The sequence below is a fragment of the Pelodiscus sinensis genome, chromosome 4 (assembly GCF_052426305.1).
Source record: "Pelodiscus sinensis isolate ZL-2025 chromosome 4, ASM5242630v1, whole genome shotgun sequence".
Lineage (NCBI taxonomy): Eukaryota > Metazoa > Chordata > Testudines > Trionychidae > Pelodiscus > Pelodiscus sinensis.
Window position 1 is genome coordinate 43,990,693 of NC_143055.1, and position 21,711 is coordinate 44,012,403.

At 38.8% G+C, this 21,711-nt stretch overlaps 1 protein-coding gene across 2 annotated transcripts; it reads left to right on the forward strand.

Annotated features, from left to right (window-relative positions):
- Positions 1–1,181: 1,181 nt before the first annotated feature.
- RHOH (ras homolog family member H) lies at positions 1,182–20,748 on the forward strand. Of its 2 annotated transcripts, XM_006129495.5 has the most exons (3): positions 1,182–1,817; positions 3,144–3,253; positions 17,455–20,748. In XM_006129495.5, the coding sequence occupies exon 3, from the start codon at positions 17,682–17,684 to the stop codon at positions 18,255–18,257; it is 576 nt and encodes a 191-aa protein (XP_006129557.1). In that variant the 5' UTR covers positions 1,182–1,817; positions 3,144–3,253; positions 17,455–17,681; the 3' UTR covers positions 18,258–20,748. The 2 variants fall into 2 exon arrangements, with proteins under 2 accessions (XP_006129557.1, XP_014432240.1); XM_014576754.4 differs by lacking the exon at positions 3,144–3,253.
- The last annotated feature ends 963 nt before the right edge of the window (positions 20,749–21,711 follow it).

The window sequence follows — 21,711 nt, forward strand, 5'->3', positions numbered from 1 at the left end:
TCTTGAAGCTGTTCCAGGCCAATAAGATGGAAGCATTGTGGGATGGTCTGAAAGTGCAGAGAGCAGAAATTACCTCAGACGCCAGACCCTCACCTTAAGCCAAAGATCATGTTAATTCTCTAAAACCCTTTTATTCCCAAGAAATCAAGACTCTTCAGTTCACAGCCCAGAAGAGATGATGCTGAGTGGCCTGAAAGAGTCTACTATGAAGAGAAAGGCAAGTGTAATGTTGAAGAAGTAACCTTTTCCATGGGCGTTGGCCATGAGCAATGGCAGCAAATCAAGAAACTGGACATCAGTTTTGCACCAATGTCTTCAGCCATCCCAGGATGGACTGAATGAGTGTACAACTCCATTAACACAGATGAAGCTCACCCAATAAGACCCCAACCCTACTGGATAGTTCCATCAGCCAAAATCTCTATAAAGAAGGACATCAAGGACTTGTTAGAAATGAGTGTAATCCGCCTCTCCAATGGTCCTAGTTCCCAAACCAGATGGAGAAATCTGCTTTTGCGTGGACTGCCAAAGCTAAATGCTGTAACTCGCTCAGAAACTATCAGTGCCATGCACAGATGAGCTATTGGAGAAACTGGCATGTGCCAGTTCACCTCCACTCTAGACTTAACCAAGGGTACTGGCAGGTAACTCTGAATGAATCAGCCAAGGAAAGGTCAGCTTTTGTTATACATATAGGGCTGTATGAATTTAATGTTCTCCCTTTTGAGGCTGTGCAATGCACTTGCAACCTTCCTAAGATTACCTTCCAATAGCCTATCTGGACAACGTGGCTACCAAAAGCACCTGCAAGCTGTTTTCCAGTGCATAAAGGAGGCAGGGCTGACAGTTAAGACTAGAAAGTGTCCTAAATAGCGTGACTTACCTTGGAACCCTCTATAGACTAAAGTGGAGGCTATCCAAAATTGTGCTGTCCCTTAGTAAAAAAAAAGAGATACAATCATTCCGAGGCTTGGCAGGATATTACAGGTGATTTGTATAACACTTCAGTGAGATTGCTGCTCTGCTGATAGACCTGACAAGGAAGAAGCAACCAAGTGCATTTAAGTGGTCTGGGGAGTGTCAGGAAGCTTTTAGAAGCTTCAGGGGGTACCCATCTGACTCTGTACTATGACACGCATCAGAACATGGTGTGGGAGCAGTTGTGATGCAGACAGGGCCAAGTCAACAACTCCACCTTCTCTCCCAAGTACGTCTTCCTAAATTCTCAAAGTGTTTTTTCCTTTTAGGTGGTAGCAGCATTTCACCCAAAGTAAGGGAATCTGTGACCTTGGGGAATTTTTAAACAGAAACCTTTAACAACAAGGTGTTTTAAAGTCTCTTGTAGGCCCCCATTTTCTGCATAGGGGAAACAACCTTGATAGGCCTAAGTCTGCAAAGAAATAAATTCTTTGTTCAACAGATGAAAGTTTGAATTATAGACCAGACTCGTGGACAGTTGTTGAACTGCTTTCTCTTCCTTTAACTGTCTGCTAGTGTGTGGGGTTAGTAATAGCAGCAACAGAAGGGAGGTGGATGTGGAAACAGCAAGCTGCAGAGAGAAATCTTTATGCATCAGAGCCTTGCTGTGTCCCCTCCCCCCTCTCTGAGTTGGTTTTACATATACCTTCGTGGAGTCATCACAGAGAGAAAAGGACACACAAACCCACAGCAAAAGCCACATAGGCAGAGCTAAGAAGAACTCTTCAGGAAGCTGACTTGAATTAAACCACTGGCTTATTTTTCATCACATTACATTTTTCTCTGCTGCCCTTTCACCAGCTAAACCAAACTCATCTTACACCAGGCTTATTTGGAAGGTATGTGGTCCTCTTCTTTTTTCCCTCCTCTTTTAACCCCCTTCTAAGAAAAAAGAAAATTTACTGCTAATGTACCAAGGATAATTCTATTGAAAAAAACAACAAAAAATAGAGCTCCCATTTTCTTCTTTATCCTCTACTTGCAGTAAGAGTATATGACTTCCGTAACATTTATTTTCAAGAGCACTGTTCAACATCCTGTGTCTGAGTTTTGGAGCTTTTTTCCCACCCGAAATGTCTTCATATAAATATGTATTTTAGATCAAGATTAGTGTTTTTAGCTGCCACCATTGTTTCAGCTTACAAAACTTGATTTGAAAACTACAAATACTTTAACTTTTAATACAAAACAGAACATTCCTTATTGTGATATCACATTAAAAGACAACCTAATCCCTGCACTCCCCCTGGATTTTTTATTATATTTTAGGTTAATTTTCAACTTCTGCATGAAAAGAATGTACTGATTCTCCTGCATTTTTTGATTGTGTTTTAATATTTTTTGGTACGCAGCCTAAAACAACTCATTATAAAAGAAAGCCATAATTGAGATTGAATGTACCAGTAACTTCATATGTTAGTCAATGCAAGTATAAAGATAGAAAACAAATTAATCTAAAAATCCTGGGTTTGATTATGATCTAATTGATAGTAGTGTAGATCATTAATAACTCCATTAAAGTAACTGGAGAATACGTGTGTAAAATTGGTACAAATAAAAGGAGAATTCCATCCATTGTTTCTGAAATAAATGGTCACTGAGGTAAAATCTGTTTTATTTTAATTTAGAATGAGAATTATTTTGCAATAATTTTTTCAAAGAAGTGAAATATTAATCTTTTATGAACTGAAGTTAGCATTAAAGAGGTTTTTAATTTGCTGATTTATTTTATCTCCATTCCTAATTTCTGTTGAACCCTGGTCCAACTAGGATCCTAATGATTTTTCACTTCACTTTGACAATGAAGTCTTTAACATGCCTTTATAAATGGCCACAAACATAGTTTTCTTCTTTCTGGTCCATGCTACTCCTCTCTTCTATAGAACAAGCACGTTATTTTCACGACACATGGTCTCGTTTTATATATATACGACCTAGATATATTCACTCATTTCAAGCTTCTGTTTGCAGGGGCTGCTCCTCCGAATGTATAAACCATTAGATAATGGTCACCTTAAGGTAGCTAACATCAGAAGTGGATAAAGATAGAGTGTAAGGTTGCTAGATCATATAATATTCATCGGATGCAGCCAGGTCTAGATTTCTCTCAGATACCTGTAACAAATCTGAATGTAATTCTAAATTTTCATATCCTTTTCTTCCAGTACTGTTTCCATTTAGTATATATACGGCATAAGAGTGGGACTGTGACCATCTGGAAGAGACCATCTTTAACACAGATTTGTCCCTAAGAAAATATTTTCAGAGTGGAAAGGTAGGATAAAAAAAGGCTAGATGATTCTTTTGAAGCTGATCTGCCTGCTTTTTGCTGTACTTAGTGGATGCCTGTGTCCTACTGCAGTAGAAATAAGGTGGAACTTTGCATTGGGTTGTATAGTAGTTTGCATTTATAAAAAAAAAACCTAACAGATTTTTTTATAAAAATAAGTTAATTTAACTTTTGAAGTGACCATAAATGTGAAAGTGATTTCCAAATGTGGTTTAATCTCATCCATCAAACAATGACATAAATATTATCACAGAATTGAATCCAATCTAATCAAAGAGACAGGGACGTGTAACACATATGTACTGTTTAGATGTTGGTCATATCTAAAATTATAGGAAGGCATAACATGAGTTTACTTTCTACAACAAGAAGTACTCTTGTAAGGAGGAACTGGCTGAATTTACTTTAGGGATTTACCCTCACTAAACTAGATGCTCTAAAATTAGCCATTTTATGTGTTTGTGTACTCCACCCATTGTCTAAGCCACTTAGCTCGTTAACTATTAAATTGTAATATATGGGCCTGACTCCCATTTATACTAAGACCAATTTACTCAGTTCTCCCAATACCAAGTTGCCTTAAATTTAGTATAAGTATAATGTATGCCCCTGTTAAGGGCTTCACCCTGTACACTGTAAATTGGCTGTAGTGTAAATGAGATTCAGACGTCAAACATTTTTCTGCCAATGATTAGCTACATCAAGGACATGTCTCACATGTCTATCTGCCAGAGTAAGAGCATAAATGTAAGTCTTCTGCCCCAGCCAGTTACCACTGGACATTTACCAGGCCTTAGATTGGCATAACTACATTGCTCAGGGCTGTGAAAAACCATACTTAGATCAATCTAACACCCAATGTGGATGTAGCTAAGTCAATAGAAGAATTATTTTGTAGATCTGGTGACCATCTCTAATAGAGATGGCTTAATGACATGGATGGAAAACCCCCTTCCAGCAGTGTAGGAAGCATCTATGGTATGGTGGCAGCACTGTAGTGCTTGGTTGTGAGGCTGTAGCAGCTATAGTGTAGACATGACGTTCCCAGAGACATTCTTAAGGATCTGACCAACCTGCTCAGGTAAATCCTGAGTAGAGAGATGAATTTGACATCATGTGATGATGTTCAACAAGTTCTGGCCCTGTCTGCCCAATGTGGGAAGTGAGTTCCAGAGCAAAATACCCTCACAGCAGCCCCTATTCACACAAATCTTGGAACCGATATTGTGAAAGAATCAACTGATCTCAGTGGTGGACAAAAGAGAGTCAATCTCTTGGCCAGATATAGCTAAACCATAAAGGCCTAAATGAACTCTTTGTATTATACCCAGAGGAAACCGGAAATCAATAGAATAGAGGTGTAATGAGCTCCCTATGGCTGGTCTTGCAAAGCAACATATTTGCGGTCTGTGCACTAGCAGTAGCTTCTGACTGGTCTTTCCGGGTAGCCCCATGGATAGTGTGAAATATGGTAACCAATCAAAAAAATCATAAGGGCATGTGAGAGCAACACATTAACCTTTCTCTCATCTTAGTCTTACTTCATGGACCTGGTTGAAATTTTTCAAAGAAAACATAGTTAGCTGAAAAAATGGCCTTTTTTTTTTTAAATTATATATTTCTTTTGTTGCAAATATTTCATGGTTTTATAGCGAAAAATAATGGAAACATTATATGAGCAGTTGTTGCAATTTTTTGTTTACCATTAAATGAAAACCTCCAATAACCTTTTCAGTAAAGTTTTTATTTAAAAATAATTTGTGGAACAAAATTAATAAAATTATGAACAATTTCTAAAATATTAAAAATGGGTCTGTTTCAAACACTTAAGAAGGAACATAACTTTGATGTTTCAGAGTTTTTCCACACACGTAGATTTTAATTTTTTTACTAGCTTCAGCTGGATGTATTAAAACAGTGGTTTTCGACTATCATCTTGCTATGATCCCATAAAAATGTCAGAAAATAATTTTGGGATCTTTCTCCCACCTAGGCATGAAGATAGGGAGAGTGGTTGTTACTCTGTCAAATCCACCATTGGGAACACATTTTAAAATATTGCACAAATGTCCCTCTATGTATTGGGAACATATAACAAATTTGAGCTCCATGACTTGCCATGACCCCTTTCACATAAAATTAAGCATTCTTATATTTATTTAGCATAATTAAATCGTGCTTCATTTCTAATGTTAACCAAAAGACTCCCCCAACACACAAATGAGTTGTAATCTGTGTTGAGAGAATAATATGGAGATAAAGAGTCTCGTTATGTAGCGGTGAAATATGAACAATGGGAACCTTTTGTACAAAGCAGCTGTATAATTAGGTCTAAAATGTATCTCTCTCCAGAGAAAGGGTGGACAACTGAGAGACTCTGCTGTCAGTTATATCAGAATACCCCTATTGATATTAATGGGACTGCACCAATGGAATTAAGAGCAGAATTTGAGCAAGGATTTTATCTATTTGTATGGCAAAAGAAAAGGGAGTATGCCCCACCTTATATAAAAAAAACTTGTTTGTTTCTAGTTCTCCAGTTATCACACATTAGGTTACCTTTCTTAATTACCTATGTATACATATATATAGACAAACATACCTTTTATGCAAGGGGCCCTATTTTGCCTAGGATACTTCTGTCCAACTCCCTTCCCTCTGCAGGAAACAATGGCAGTTATGTATTCATATTAGATGAGAATGGAAATGACCCGAAGAGAGAGACTTTTATCCACATGGGTCAGTAAAATAGACAAATCAAATGTTTAAAAATGTTTAAAACAAAAAATTGCTGCTGTTGTTGGTTTTGGGAGTTTCCCAAAGGGGCACCACTGATGACACACCATGTGGGAAAGACCCGACATACATGGGAAAGGAAAGAACATCTTCTCTTGCAGCAGAGCCCAGAATGAATGTTGTGGTTAATGGTAATGCACGACACTGTTTTCAGTACACACGTGTTTGCAAAGTTGAAAATTAATATAAAATAGGTGAAATTTACCCCAATTTGAGCTAGTGGTAACATTTATTCCTGGCAAATTATATGGATTTTGAAGGTTACACTTGTCTACTTAAAAGTTATAAATAAGGCTGATTCTCTTCATGCAACCAGGGTTGTAGTTAAAGATTTTTTTTTCTTGTCGTTCATATCCATGGACTTTGAAAAGTCCTAAAGTCTTTTACTCTAACAATAAAGGCAAATGTTTTCCCTTCTGATGAAAGTCAATTTGGAGATAAGTAGAAATATAGATACATTGCACTTTGGATATTTCTATTTACAATGGTTATGCTATTGGAAAGTTTTACGCCTAGCTATTATTTCAAATTATTTCAGTGGCGTATATTGAATAATTTATAGCGTCTTCCTTCAATCACATTTTCTATTTTTTATTTCCTCTTTTTACAAAGGCATGTTTAAAACAAATTAAACAAAAGCTTTTCAACATGGGACATTTCACTATTATCAAACTAACACAAGAATTGAATATTCATTGATGTTTCAATAAGGTTTTAATGCTGAATGGGAGATTGTTATAAAACGTCCAGATGGGCTTTGACCAAGCCCTGAAGAGTCAAATAAACCAAATTTGCAAATGTTGATATACAAGTCCAAAATGTGGCGTTCAGCCATGTTGCCAATAAAATTGTCTCTTTAATATTAAATGGCTGATTCCATGCAAAATGTGCTAAGACTTCTTTTGTCAATAAAGAAAAACTTTAAAATTTTTCCTGAATTCTGACTACCCTCAGAGAGCAGAAACACTGCCAAAGTATATCCTGGCATGGCAACATGTATTATCTATTCACTAGATGAAAAAAAATGTATTCCACCTATAAAAATCTAAAATGAGATCTGACAAAAACTGTAGTGGGGCATGAGAAAAGGAGGGCTCTATATAAAGTATCTCTTTTTAGTAGCGGAGAGAAGTTGGAAAATTCACTCTTGAGAGGTTTTTTTCTTCCTAAACTATTCCATATGACCCAATGCTGCTTGCAATATTTCACATTTTAAATAAAAGTGACAGAATATTAAGGTTGCACAGAAAATGAATAAAACAGGTATTCCCAGGCCAAATTCCATAAAGACTTACACCAGGGAATAAATAGTGTATAACCAATGTAAATCTGATTCTTTGTGTTCAGCATGTGTTCCTCTGAAAATAAATATAAATTAAATAAATAAAAGCATGACAGCTCTTCTTTTTGGTCAGAATTGCAACCCTGACCCCGACATAAGATTTATGCTCACAGGTTCCTACATCCACATGAAGAACCACTGACTTTACTGTGATTCTTTGTGAGTCCCGAAAAGGGACTTCAGCATATACTTTTTGTATTCAAAATGGTTTTTGTGTATGTGAAAATAAAGCATTTTAGGGAAGCTATGAATGTGAGAAAGGAGCCTTTCCTGTGTATCTGCAATTGTGCTTTTACACCAGTTTTACAACTGCCTGGTGTAAAGTACATGAAGATTAGATTATGGAATAGACTTTGCAAAGTAGCCATATATAAATTAAATACAAAAAAAGTGAAATACAAAATAAATAGTTAGAAAGGTTAAACCAACAAATGCAGGAAAATATGATAATAATAATAATTATTATAACCTTCCATACACGAAGTGCTTTATAAAGTGATTTGCTAACTAGGTACAGATAAGTTTCAGAGGGGTAGCCATGTTAGTTTGTAACTTAAAAAAAACCTTTAAAAACAACAAAGTGCTACAGGACCATTCTTTTTAAAGGTACATATAATGTATGTTATTTTTTACACAAAAGTTTCAAATTCAGCATACAATATTTTATACCCACATTCCCATACTTGGAACAACAGCACCAAAACCAATCAAAATCACACCAATACCCCATATGCCTCCATAAGACATTCTAATTCTGTACTTGCACTATTAATTTTCCCCTCTGAGCACATCCCACTGTAATAAAGTACATATAAATATTACATAACATACTGAACACAGGGCGTTTGCTCCTACTCCTGCTAAAGACAGAAGCAGCAGGATTGCGATTTGAGTGCCTATAATTTTTAAAGCCTATCATTTATACTTTGTAAGGAACAAACACACCCCTAATTTAGCAACCAACACCTTTGTTCAATTAAACAATGAAAGAACAAGGCAAAGCTAAAATCTGAGTGGATAAAAAACAGTGGCTGCATTACTAGTGGATGATTTGTTATTACACAGGACGAGGAGAATTGGCTGGACAGTTTTCAGATGCTTTTCCAGACTTTTTAACATTTGGAGGTTTTTATGTGTATGACAGGGAGGTATACAAATCTATATTTTGGGGTTAATAAAATAAAATAGCATAATGCTTTTTATTATGGTAGTGTCTGAAGTCCTCCCAGTCAAGGACAAAGGTCCCATTTTGATAGGTACTTTTGAACTGTTTGACAGCATAGAACAAAAAGGTATAGGAAGATAGGAAACACAAGCTATTTTGTCTAATATACAGTGTACAAGAACAATTTTACATGGAACAATGGATGAAGTTCACCCCTATTCAGATAACTAATAAAAGGCCAATGCATTACCCTCTTAGGGTGTGATCCAACATTCCCTTTCCATTGACTTCAAAGGACCAGAGACTTGTGTTATCCCCTTCCCTACCTCAGGTAAAAGGAGACTATCACCTTCAGGAATTAACCACATATGAATTTGTGCAGGACACAGGGGCTAGTGTTAAAAATTAGTCACTTACATGCGCTGTTGTGCATTAACTCTTTGTTTGGGTGCCCATCTGACATTTCGTATGATATGCCATACCTAAGCAAAATGAAAACAAGGCAGTTTAAGGGTCCATCTGATCCATGCCTTGATTATCAGAGACATGCAGCACTCTCAGTTGCCATTGACTTCACTAGTTCAGGAACTCTATAAATTTCAACCCTTTACTCAGATGTTTTTGACCTTTTAAGTTTGTTCTAATTCATGGGTACACATTTTTAATTTGCATGTTGTTGTATCAAAAGTGTGATCAGACACAAATACTTACAGTATGGGACTTCATCTCTCATTTTACTAAGAGGACAAGGTGGGCTTAGCCTGTGGTGACTAAGCAATCTGCCACCAGCACCACAGTGTCCACACTGATAGTTTTAGTTGCTAGCTCAACCTGAGCTATGGTTAATCTGTTTACCTGTGTTGGAATCATGCTTATTAGCTGCAGTGCAGACGTAGCCATAGATAGGTAGGTCATATAGGATTTTACAGGTCAAAAGCAACATCTTAAAATTGTACTACAAATAGGCAGTTAGTGTAGCTCATAGAACAGTGGTTTAAGACAGCAATACACAACCCCACTGGTTCAGGAGCTAAATTAATGATTGACATTACCCAAAAGAGTCACAGTAGTCTACATGTATTGTTTTTACTTACCCTAGCACTGTATATTCCTCTTTAAATAGAATGACGGGAACATATTTAGTGTATGTGTGTCTACATATAATCAGCAAAATGACTGAGCAAGTATTATCATTTTATCAACAAAAATTGGTTACTAACACAGTAAAAGCATCCTGATTGGTTAATAATTTACATTTATAATTAAATTACACGGTGTTTTAATATAATGTGTTGCAAAGAACCGCAGGAAGCACATAATGGAGATACTTGCGGCTTCTGAACCTCAGTCTAAGTGCCACTGGTTTAACATCTTCATGAAAAGAAACCCTTCCTAGGAAGTGGGGATTTTTCACCAGTTGCATTTCCCAAATGGTTTTAAGATGTAGCCCATATTGCAGTAGTCTAATGTTGGGTTGACAGAGTTGTCAGTGTATGACAGTTCTTTCAGTTTTTATCTGAAAGAAACAGACACTGCCTTGGGCCCATGCAGAGATGAAAACAAACTGATCCAAACCGTAGCAACTACTTGACCTTCTAGTAGCATCTGAGCAGAGGTGTGGTGAGGCTGTTATGTGCCCGGGGGCAAAGGCAAAATTTGCACCCCTGATCATTTGTTACTATGTATCTGTTGTTTGTTTCTAAGTCAGCAAAAAATAAGAACGTATATAAAAAAGAACAAATACTACTACTATCCACTGATACTGAGATCAGTTAGTAGATCAGTTAGTAGATCGTAACTACAGACAATATATAAATTATAGTTTTTGTGGTTTACATTCTGTTAAATAATTTTTTCTCTTTAACTTGTTCGTATCCCGTTCTCATTAGGTTCATGTCTTTTAATAAAAAATGTCAAGTGCTTAAAATATGTAAGTTTTATAAAACACATAGGAAATAACTGTTATACAACCAAAATATGAATTTCATCATCATATTTCAATCAAGCATTTAAAACCACTGTTATATGAAAACTCATTGCTTTAATGAATAAAAGGTAAAAAGATTTTGAGTGTATCAAATTTATTGTAAACAATCTGTAATGCTCCTAACTGCCTAGTTACTTACGTAGTTAACCTAGTTGTTTTTCATACCATCACACAGTGATAAACTACATCATATTTATGAATGTAAGAGATTAACTTACCTGTTAAAATAACACTCATAAAAACTTTGAAATAAAACTAACACACAACACGAGAATCACCCTCACTTTCTTGAAGCAATAAGTAGCCTAAGGCTGAGGTTACACTGCAAGCCTGGCTTTCTGTCTGCCACAAGGACATTTTTCCTTCAGGCTGCCATGAGATTCTATCCTTAAGTAAAGGAGAAATGTTTCTCTGAGCTTCTCTTCCAAATTTCACACAAGCTATTCAACTGAAGCCATAGATGTCAAGATTCAAGACCAGCCTCGCCTTTGGCAGACTGCCTCGCCAGGTGTTCACTAGCACAACATCCAAACACATATAAGTAAGACTTGTAGTTGAGAGAGCCACGTTAATCCCAAGTCTCTGCTATGACTGGGAGATATGGGTGACCTATAGAAAACACCAGCATTTTCTTTGGAAAATCTGCAACAAAATGTGGGAGGATCAATCACCTCAGTAATGCCAACTCCTTTAGAATTGAGGACCTGATTATCCAGCACCAGCTGAGGTAGAGCGGGCACTCTGTGCACGTCTGATATATTTTTACCTAAAATGCTCCCTGCCCAACTTGCCCAAAGGATCAAGGAAACAGGGAGACCAAAAGGAATTGTTTAGAGCAGTGTTTCTCAACCTTTTTTAAAATAAAGTACCCCTTTTTTAAAAACAAAAAAATTATAAGTATCCCCAATGTACCCACCCCTCCCCCAGAGCCAGGCACCCCCAGCCATGCCTGCCCCACTCTAACCTAATGCCCCTCCCCTCCCCCAGAGCCAGGTATCAGACGGTAACCCTACCTTTAAGATGCCCACTCCTGCTACTCGGCCCTGCCTCAGTGGCTTCATTGCAAGGAGCACGTGGCCCACCAGCACTGGGCTCGCCGTGACATGGTAGGCTGTGTGCTTCTACCCCAGCCCAGCAACCCCTGGTGTGGCACCGGGGGGCAACTTTCCTCCTCCCCCGCACCTCCATCGCTATGCCTCTGCATCTGGGAGTTTAACCAGTTCCCTGGTCTGTAAACCTGATCCACCAATGGCAGACCCGTGTCCTCAGTCAAAGGGGTCAGTATTATTCCTGCCATATCTTCTGGTTGCTTCTCTCAGCCAATCAGCATTCACTTCTCAGTCAGCTTGCCCTCATCCATTCCCTAGTCACCTCCACACAGTGCTGCAGTCCACAGTTCTGGCTATATCTGTCGAGATGGAGATACCTAGCTATATGTCATAAGCATACTGAAGACATTTTCACTTCTATGCTATTTCCTCACCAGCACTCTTAAGAGCCTCCTTTCTGTGAAAATAAGAGGGTTTACAGATATATTTATACGTATGATGTACAATTTGAATGTTCAACAACTATAATACACAGAGAGAGAATCGCACAGAAGCAAACTTAGGATATGTCTACACTGCAGCGCTATTTCTGGATACCGGAGTATCCCAAAATAGCTATCCCACAGCTTCACAGCAAGCCTGTTATTTTGGGCTTGCTATTATGACGTCCCTGTAAACCTCATTCTACAAGGAATAAGGGACGTTTTGGAATAGCGCTTTATTTTGAAATTTGGTGCTGTGTAGACAATGCCAAATTTTGAAATAAGCTATTTTGAAATAAGATGCGCAATTTGTGTCGCTCAAATTGCATATCTTATTTCGAGTTACAGCACTGTGTAGATGCCCCCCAGAGACCTACTTTGGACCATTATCTTTTCTCTGTGGTAGAAGTCCCACAGACATGGGTGAAAGGATAGGCCATGGATCAAAGTATTATGCAGTCAATTTAAACCCTCTTCAGCATTTGGAAGTATTTTTCAATGTGAGCACTTCTCAGCATCCTTTCCCTGCAGCAACTCTCAGTAACAGTCAGTTATGCAGTTTTAAAGCCAGTGCTATAACCAGTTCAGATACTGTTAGTTATGGGGATTTCAGTAAATTCCAGTTGCATGACTAGGTGATAGGGTAATTATGATGATACTCAGCATATGCACTGTATTTAATCTTCAAAACAGTTTGGCTGGCCAATCAGACTATCATGTGTTAACGACTTTATCTATACTATTGTTGGTATACACAGTAACTAATCCAAATCCTAGTCTAAAGAAGGCCAGAACCATTTTCAAAGATAGGCTTAGAATGTGGGAGTTCCCGATGACTCTTTCTGAGTTCAGGGTTGTGCTTTCGTGTGGATGTTTGACCACATTGAATGACCCTCTATGCTTTAAACTATATATCAGCATTTTTTTTCTAGTGAAATTGAAAAACAGTCTCATTTAATTCAGCCACTAAACCTGCCTCATTAAGCTATAAAAATTCCTGAATCAATTTGTTTCCCCACAGGTAAGGCTAGTTTTTCTGTGGTATATACTCTTTTGGGTACTGATCCTGAAAAGAGTGCTCTGTCATCAGGCCACTGTTCCTACCTGGAACCCATTGCAGGAAAGGGTACATCATGTACCTATTTTCATTTAGGTTTAAACTGACTATTTTTGTAAAGCTTTAACTTTACTAGTGTAGTGGGTTTTTTTTTACTGCATACACTGAACTTTAATATTCTTTGTATAGTAAGGCTGAAGCGGTGAGATGAACTGTGCATGTTCAATGTATGCTTAAATTGCATCTTTTCTTGTAAATTTTCATAGATGTAGATGAAATTTTGCGATGCTGAACATATGTTGTATGATCATGTCATTCAAGACCCTACTGTTTTGCACTGGTATTTGGCAATAACAGTGACAGTTGCAGAGGGGTAGCCATGTTAGTTTGTAACTTAAAAAAACGAGTAGCCCTGCAGCTCCTTAAAGACTAACAAAAATATATGCAGAGTATCATGCATATAAGCTTTCGTGGGCACAACCCACTTTTTCAGATGAGGAGTGGGTTGTGCCCACAAAAGCTCATAATAGTATGTATATATTTTTGTTAGTCTCTAAGGTGCTATAAGACCACTCATTTGTGCAGTGAAAGTTGTGAGAGAATTTTACATCGGACATTTTTGGCTTTTGTGTAATTAAAATTCCAAATCTAATATGCTTTTATGTAGTGAGTATAATATATGATAGTGTGGGAATGGCAGCTGATAGAAAAAATAAAGCCAGATCTAGCTCAGAGTAGAGTTCCTTGGGACATTGGGCATACCCACTGAAGAAGAATCAGAAAATGACCCTTGTTGGGTACCTTTTAGTTTCATTTATCTATGGCCTATCATTTGACCCACTTTACTTTAAAAACAGTCATATGCTTTTGTGATGGGATTATCCGTACTGGTAAGTATGTGACAGTACTAGCACATGTTATAGGTTCATTAGTCTGATTTTACTATATTAGCAATCATTCTATTTTATTTCCAAAATATCCAAAGTAACAGATTCAGCCTAAGAGCAAATGGAATACCACCCTATGTGTCTCATTTTTTAGTTTAGAAAGAGAACACCAAAAAGCATCTTTAATTAGTAACTTCTTTTTTGCCTTCCCCCCTACCTTAAAGATAACCAGACTACTAGGACTGAAAGTGTCTTAAAGAAATGTGTGCTCAGGAGAGGAGTTCTTTTATACTGAATTTTTATCAGGAAGCAAATGGTTATATATGAGTTATAAGCCGCTGGAATACAGGGCTTTATCCTGATAATATTGACACCGTTTTTAAGTATAGCAGCATTCTAATGAGCATGCTTAAATATTCGACAGCACACTCAGGATAAGTCTACACTGCGGGAAGTATCCCAAAATAGCTATTCTGCATCTACTGAAGCAGCCCATTATTTCAAAATAGATTTCAAAATAACGCGCAGCTTATTCCGACATCCTAGTAACCCTCATTCTACGAGGGTTAAGGGGAATTTTGGAATAGTGATTTATTTCAAAATTTGGCACTGTGTAGACAGCGCCAAATTATGAAATAAGCTATTTCAAAATACACTTGAAATAAGCTAAGCAATTTGCATAGCACAAATTGTATATCTTACTTTGAGCTAAGGGTGTTGTATAGATGCACCCTCAGTGTGTGCTTTTCAACTTTCGTGTATATATATATATATATATATATATATATATATATATATATATATATATATATATATATATAAAATCTAGTTTTATTTACTTGGAATTCTCTGAGTGAATTCCATGAGACACCTGATCCAAGGGGCTTAAACTTTTACAAATTACTATTCTCAGTTTTAAAAGTAAATTTTACACCAGATTAGGGATGTGATAGTATTAATGTGTAAAGTAGCCTGGGCTAATCAGTTAACCTTCACAGTATGTGGGGAGGAGAGGGGAGATAGAGGTGTACAGATACAGAGTTAATGGCATGGGGCAGGGGATAGGTGGCTTCATGGGAGCCGGACATGAAGGGAGCTGCCTTCCTCTCCATGTGTAAGCAGTTACCCATTTACCTGAGTAAAAACATTTTAACATCCTTGCACAGACATTCTGTGACATAAAAAAAACATGAGCAGATTTCTTCATTCATGGTCTTGTTCATTTCCTGACACACTGGAGCATACCTGGGTATGATTCAGTCTTTATCAAAATTCTCAGAATCCATCATGTAAGGGTTGGAAATGCACATTGTGTTTGCAAACCAAGAAATACTGCCTGTTGCAATTACTCGCTTCTAAATACCAGTAACTAGAAATCAGTATGAAAATTGCTATGAGGGTTTGAAACAGCCATTTATAAAATAAAATACTCCATTGAGTACAAGTCAGATTGCTTGCATGTTTTGTATTTTCTTTTGGTTGGCTCATGTGGCACAATATGTGAAAGGTGTACATGTAATAGGCAATCCCATAGGAGATTGGACACTGCCCAATTACAAAAAAGAAGCAGTGAATTACACTGCCAGTGCTAGGCCTTGTCTCCACTTCCCAGGAGATCGATGCTGTGGAGATCGATTTCCTGGAGTTTGATTTAGCGGGTCTAGTAAAGCCATGCTAAATTGATCGTTGTTCATGTCCCCATCAACTCCAGTAGTCCAGTAAGGGAAGTCAACAGGAGAGTTTCTCACTTTAACTTCCCACAGTGGGGTGGGACCCTGCAGAAATTTGAATTAAGGTATGTTGACTTCAGCTACACTATTCACATAGCTGGAGTTGCGTATCTTAGTTCAGCTTTGTCCCTAGTATAGACCTGGCCCTAGTCATATGCATTGCAATATCAACTGGTGCTTTTGTTTTCTTCATGAAATCAGTTGAAGTACTAAATATATTAGAAATGTTTAGCCAGGAGTGGGAGAGCAGAATGCTGGGATAATAAAATTAGAGCTGGCTACTGCAAACTATAGAGCATTCTTTTATACTTCACTGTTAAATAATAATTCCTTTCCGTACAAATAATCGCCACAGCTATTTCCCTACTTAATACAGGAAGAGGGTGTGCACTGCTAATTTAGCAATTGAACTCATATTTTTAAGATATTATTATTCGAACATCTAAGACTAGAAAGAGAAAAAGAGAAAGTTATTTTTCCTTCAATTTTTGGTTAGTGAATTTGACAACATTTTAATGTATAGTCAGTTTCACTGTTTCCCCTGAACAATCAGACAGTTAGTTTCCACCTCTTGTTTGTGTGATTCTTTCATAGAGCAATTGGGGAAGAGAAAAACATTTGCAAAAATAGGAAAATGTGCTTGTAAAGCCTTGAACACTGACAAGGGTCTTGAGCAGATGTAACACCTGAAACTACTTTAATTCGTTTTAAAAAGCTAACTACATTTTGAGTTGATTGCATATTGATAACAAAATACAATCATTGGGGAGGGGAATATATTTATTTATTTGCTTTGCTCTTCTGGCCTGTTTCTTAAAAGAGATTTGCAACAGAGATTTTAAACAGTTTTTTTCCCTCCATAAGTAACTGCACTATTTGTAAAATCAAAAGGATTCCTGTCACACAGATTTATATCTAACGACTCCCTGCCTCCTCATTGTCACCTGAGAGGTTGCATATTGTCTTTGATTGTTGAATTACTTAAATAATCAAATCAGTTAATGTGTACTTTTTATCATGTACTGCATTTGAGAGTATTGCTGGGGAGGATGCATATATTTTCAGAAGTGCCTAAAAAGCCTAACTTGCATTTTCAAAAGGGACTTGGATATCAGGAGTCTTATCCTCATTAAAAGTCAGTGGGGCTTAGTCCATTCTTTAAAACAGGAGTAGAGACCCCCGGGGGCCAAATGTGGCATTGGGAAGCTGGTGTTGGTGCTCCAGCCCTTCCCCTCTCTCCCTCTGCTGTCCCACTGTGAAGCTAGAGTACACTAAATCTACTAGTCTGGGTCCCCCTACACTCTGGCGTGTGAGCGGAATGTAGGGAGTGTCTTTCTCCTCCTCAGTAAGGGGCCACATAAGGTGTTGGGTTTTTTTTGCTTCTCATTTGTGTGCAGTCCCTGACTGATTTTTGCTGAGTGAGAAATATAAATGGTATCTAATATAACAAATGGTTATAGAGAAATGCACTAGAGAAAGATAATTATTGAATTTTTACCCTACTAAGATTTTGTTTTTTTCTTCATAAGTTGATGCTATCTGTGTGGCTTGAGGGAATTACACTAATATTAGAACACTATTGGGAGCTTTCCAAATAGCTGTCTGGAGGAATTTACAATAAATGATGCATTTCCACTGGACTACTAGCAAAGACGGTGTATAAATGTTCCATTTTATTTTTTCTGTTTCAGGAAGCTCGTTTTACTCACTGAAGCATTAAACTGATAGCATCACACAGTTGTGTGGGAGAGAAGGGGATTTTGTACTTCAGTGTAACTCTTGGGTCTTGAGAAGTTAAAGAATCTGGATGAATTCCTACTGAATGGAGATTATTTCAAAAGGTCCCTGAGAACCCTCTGTCCACGGCTCCTGCTCTTGCTGAGTTGAAACGGTGCATTTTCAAGTGCAATTTGAGACAATGCTGGATTCAATCAAATGTGTGTTGGTGGGAGATGCTGCCGTGGGGAAAACATCACTCTTGGTACGTTTCACCTCTGAGACTTTTCCAGATGCCTACAAGCCCACAGTGTATGAAAACACAGGGGTGGATGTCTTCATGGATGGTGTTCAGATTAGCCTAGGCCTTTGGGACACAGCAGGCAGTGATGCATTCAGAGGCATCCGCCCCATCTCATACCAACAGGCTGATGTGGTATTAATGTGTTATTCAGTGGCCAACCACAACTCCTTTTTAAACCTGAGGAATAAATGGATTGGTGAGATCAGAAACCATTTGCCCCGAACCCCGGTTTTAGTGGTGGCCACTCAGACTGACCAGCGGGAAACAGGACCCCATCATTTATCCTGCATCAGCTCAGTTGATGGGAAGCGGTTGGCCCGAGAAGTCCGAGCTAAAGGCTACTTGGAGTGTTCTTCTCTCAGCAACAGGGGAGTGCAGCAGGTGTTTGAGTACGCTGTCCGAACGGCAGTCAATCAAGCCCGAAAACAGAAGAGGAGGAAACTCTTCTCCGTTAACGAATGCAGGATCTTTTGAAGTCTCTTATTTACCCTACTAGTTGTATTACTTCTTCTCTTGCCCAGAGGTCAGTCAACATAGAAAATGGAAGGCAAGCCAAGAAAGGGCCTCTGATAGGATCACCATGCTAGTGTTTCTGATGGGCCAGATGTGAGCTTTCTATGTGAGCTGGCTTTTCCTTTCCATGAATAATGCCTTTGAACATGAAAAGTACAGCTAACTCTCCTTTCCCCAAAAAACTGTAAATGAACTATTTTACTCTAGGCTGCCAGATCATAGATGACTGGAATGAGCCTGAACTGGTGATTTATGGATAATACCTATGTTCTTTAATTTTTCATTTCTGTTGTTGGTTTATTTGTCCTCATTTATTTAACGATAGAAAGCCTCCGCTTTGGCTGAAATCCCTGTTGACATAACTTCCCATGCTGAATTCTGACTCTTAAGAATTTTGTACATAAAACCTGAACAGTGTCTATTTAATTTAAAAAGGTAGCTGTACATTTTGTTTTAAACTCTTCTAATATGGTTTGTTTTCATATTTCGGAAGTTCTTCCTCTAGCTAACCACAAATGCAACCTGTCATATCTGTGAAATAGTCTCATAGGGTCAAACCCTTGCAGTTCTTAGTCAGGTAAAACCCCCAATGGAGTATGTTAGCAATGGGAATAAAGGCTGGAATACGCAGGGGGCCATTAATAGAAAAGAACCTTTCACCTCTGCTTGTTCAAATTCATCTTCCACAGTCTAGAAGTGATGAAAAAATGATAGTTGATCTCTGTCTTATGTAACATTTATTTTATAGTCTCAGCTCAGTTCCCAGCAGACAGGTGGCTACATCAGAAAACCTGCCATATTTGGCATTTGGTGTCTCTCAGCAAAGGGGCCAAAGACTGAATGGGACAGAAGACTGACATGCTCCCTCATCCCTAAACGTGCTGGCTCCTAGAGAGAGATTTTAGGACCACGAGTGAGAGAGTGCAGGGAAGCTCATACTGTCGTGCTTTGTGCTGTTGTATTCTGTTGGCAGAAGATTTCAGTCTCCAGGGATGACAGACATTTTCTTGAGCACTAAAATTCTCTCTCCATTTTTTTGATGAACATTTTTATGAACAGAGGTTTTGTTGAAACCGATAATCTAATATATTAAGGCTAATATGCAGTGATGCTGAATTGGTGTCAGTTGAATCAATAGCAATCTCTGGAGCTGGTGTGCTAAATGTAATTACTTTGGATTTTTGCAGAATAGAATTAAATACCCTTTACCTACTTGAGGAAACAATATTTAGGGTCAAATCCTCGGGACTAGGTTATTCCCCCAAACAGAAAACTTACATATGGGTTTGTATGGGATAATTGTAGTGGGGTTGAGGGTGGGTTATTATTTATATGGAGCTCAGAAGCATACTAGGTGCCCTCTAGAACAATTTAAGACCTTACACAGTGAGTGGCAAATAACAGAATGGGAATTGAGGGTTGAAGGAGGAAGGGTTACATAAAGAGATCCTATGTTACTTAATTTTGGTATCAGGTAATATACAAGCAATTGAGTTTGCTTGTATTGTAGCTAAGTAGGAGCAATGGGCAATCACACATTGTGGTTTAAATTGTGACTTCAAAGGGACCATTCCTATGAATAAAGTTACTACTGTGAGCAAATGTTTCCAGATAGGCTCTTGAACTATAAATGTGCACAAAACATTTGAAGTATTTATTATACCAAAGTCCCAAGCTGGTAAACACATATTTTTCTACTTTAAAATTGCCAGTGTTATTCCAAGGGAGACCTTTCATTACAAACAAGTACTGGAGTAATTTATCTTGTTTTAATTCTTTCAAACTCAGTATAAGCTTTCCCAGCTTACATTTATTCCTCTCAAGTTCAATCACCTCTGCCTGCAAAATTTTAGTCACAGAATGCAAACATATTGCCCACAGAAACACTAAAAACTAGTTTATTGGTAAATGAATTTGAACCCAGTGGAACTCCTCACACTAGTTACATTGTTCAGATGCACAGATGTTTGCAGGATGAGGTCCTTGATGAAAACTCTTTAGCCTTGGGAATCACTGTGGGTCCCCTCCTCCCGTTTTTAAAATCTTATATTCTTTCATTACTGAAAACTGTTTTCTGTAACCCTAACTAAGATTAACAATTGTTAATATCACGAACATTAAAAAATGACTGCAAAAGCATGAGTCATATTGTAAATCTTCTCACTCTATTTATTTATCACCAGAGTAACTAATGTCTACCTGACTTTCTTAACCAATTATCTTTTTCTGGATTTTTTTTAAACAGGTACTAACAAACTACCTTATTTTCTTTGGTTCAGTTTGATCAAAACTACCTTTATAGTGATGATTTTATGTACTGTAAAATAATAAGTGTTATGCCAACAGCACCTGTGGTGATTATCAGCTATATGATGCTATGATTGCTGGTTACCAAGATGTCCCAAATAATTAGCTTTACAGGCAGTCCCCGGGTTATGTACAAGATAGGGACTGTAGGTTTGTTCTTAAGTTGAATCTGTATGTAAGTCGGAACTGGCGTCAGCCGCTGCTGAAACTGATCAGTTTCAACCGCGACTGAATCTGGATGCCAGTTCTGACTTACATACAGATTCAACTTCAGAAACCCAGGCGTCCCCAAGTCAGCTGCTGCTGAAACTGATCAGCGGCTGATTCCAGGAAGCCTGGGGCAGAGCAACTTTGCCTCGGGCTTCCTGTAGTCAGCGCTGGTCAGTTTCAGCAGCGGCTGACTTGGGGACGCCTGGGGCAGAGCAGCTGGGGTGCTGCTGGGTTGCTCCAGTAGCGCGGCTCCTCGGCGCTACTGGAGCAACCCAGCAGCACCCCAGCTGCTCTGCCCCAGGCGTCCTGATTCAGCCACTGCTGAAACTGACCAGCAGCGGCTGAATCAGGACGCCTGGGACGGAGCAGCTGGGGTGCTGCCAGGTTGGTCCGGAGCGGCGCTGCGGCACCAACCCGGCAGCCCCCAGCTGCTCTACCCCAGGGGTAGGCAAGAAAAGTCTGGTCTGCTTGGGGGGGGGGCCACTAGCTGCACCCCCCCCCCCAGCAGACCAGGGAGACGGGGGTGGAGACGCCTAAGTCCTCCACGGCTTTGCTCCGTCTCCCTGGTCTGCTGACCTGGGAGACACGGAGCAAAGCCGCAGAGCACGTGGGCAGCGGGACAGTCCAGGCGCGCCGCGGCTGTCCCACTGCTGGCGTGCTCCAAGGCTTTGCTCCCCGTCTCCCTGCAGACCAGAGAGACGGGGAGCAGCTTTTCTCGCCCCGGAGGACGGGGCGGCGGACCGCGGCGCATCTGGGCGTCCCACCGCTCCCGTCCTCCGGGGCGAGAAAAGCCCCGTTCGTAACTGCGGATCCAACATAAGTCGGATCCGCGTAACTCGGGGACTGCCTGTATATTGAACAAAGCCAAATGAAAATGTGTTTCATAATCACACAGTTA

Bases quoted from the DNA above. Each gene is read 5' to 3' on its own strand.
- RHOH (XM_006129495.5), top strand. From the start codon at position 17,682: ATGCTGGATTCAATCAAATGTGTGTTGGTGGGAGATGCTGCCGTGGGG.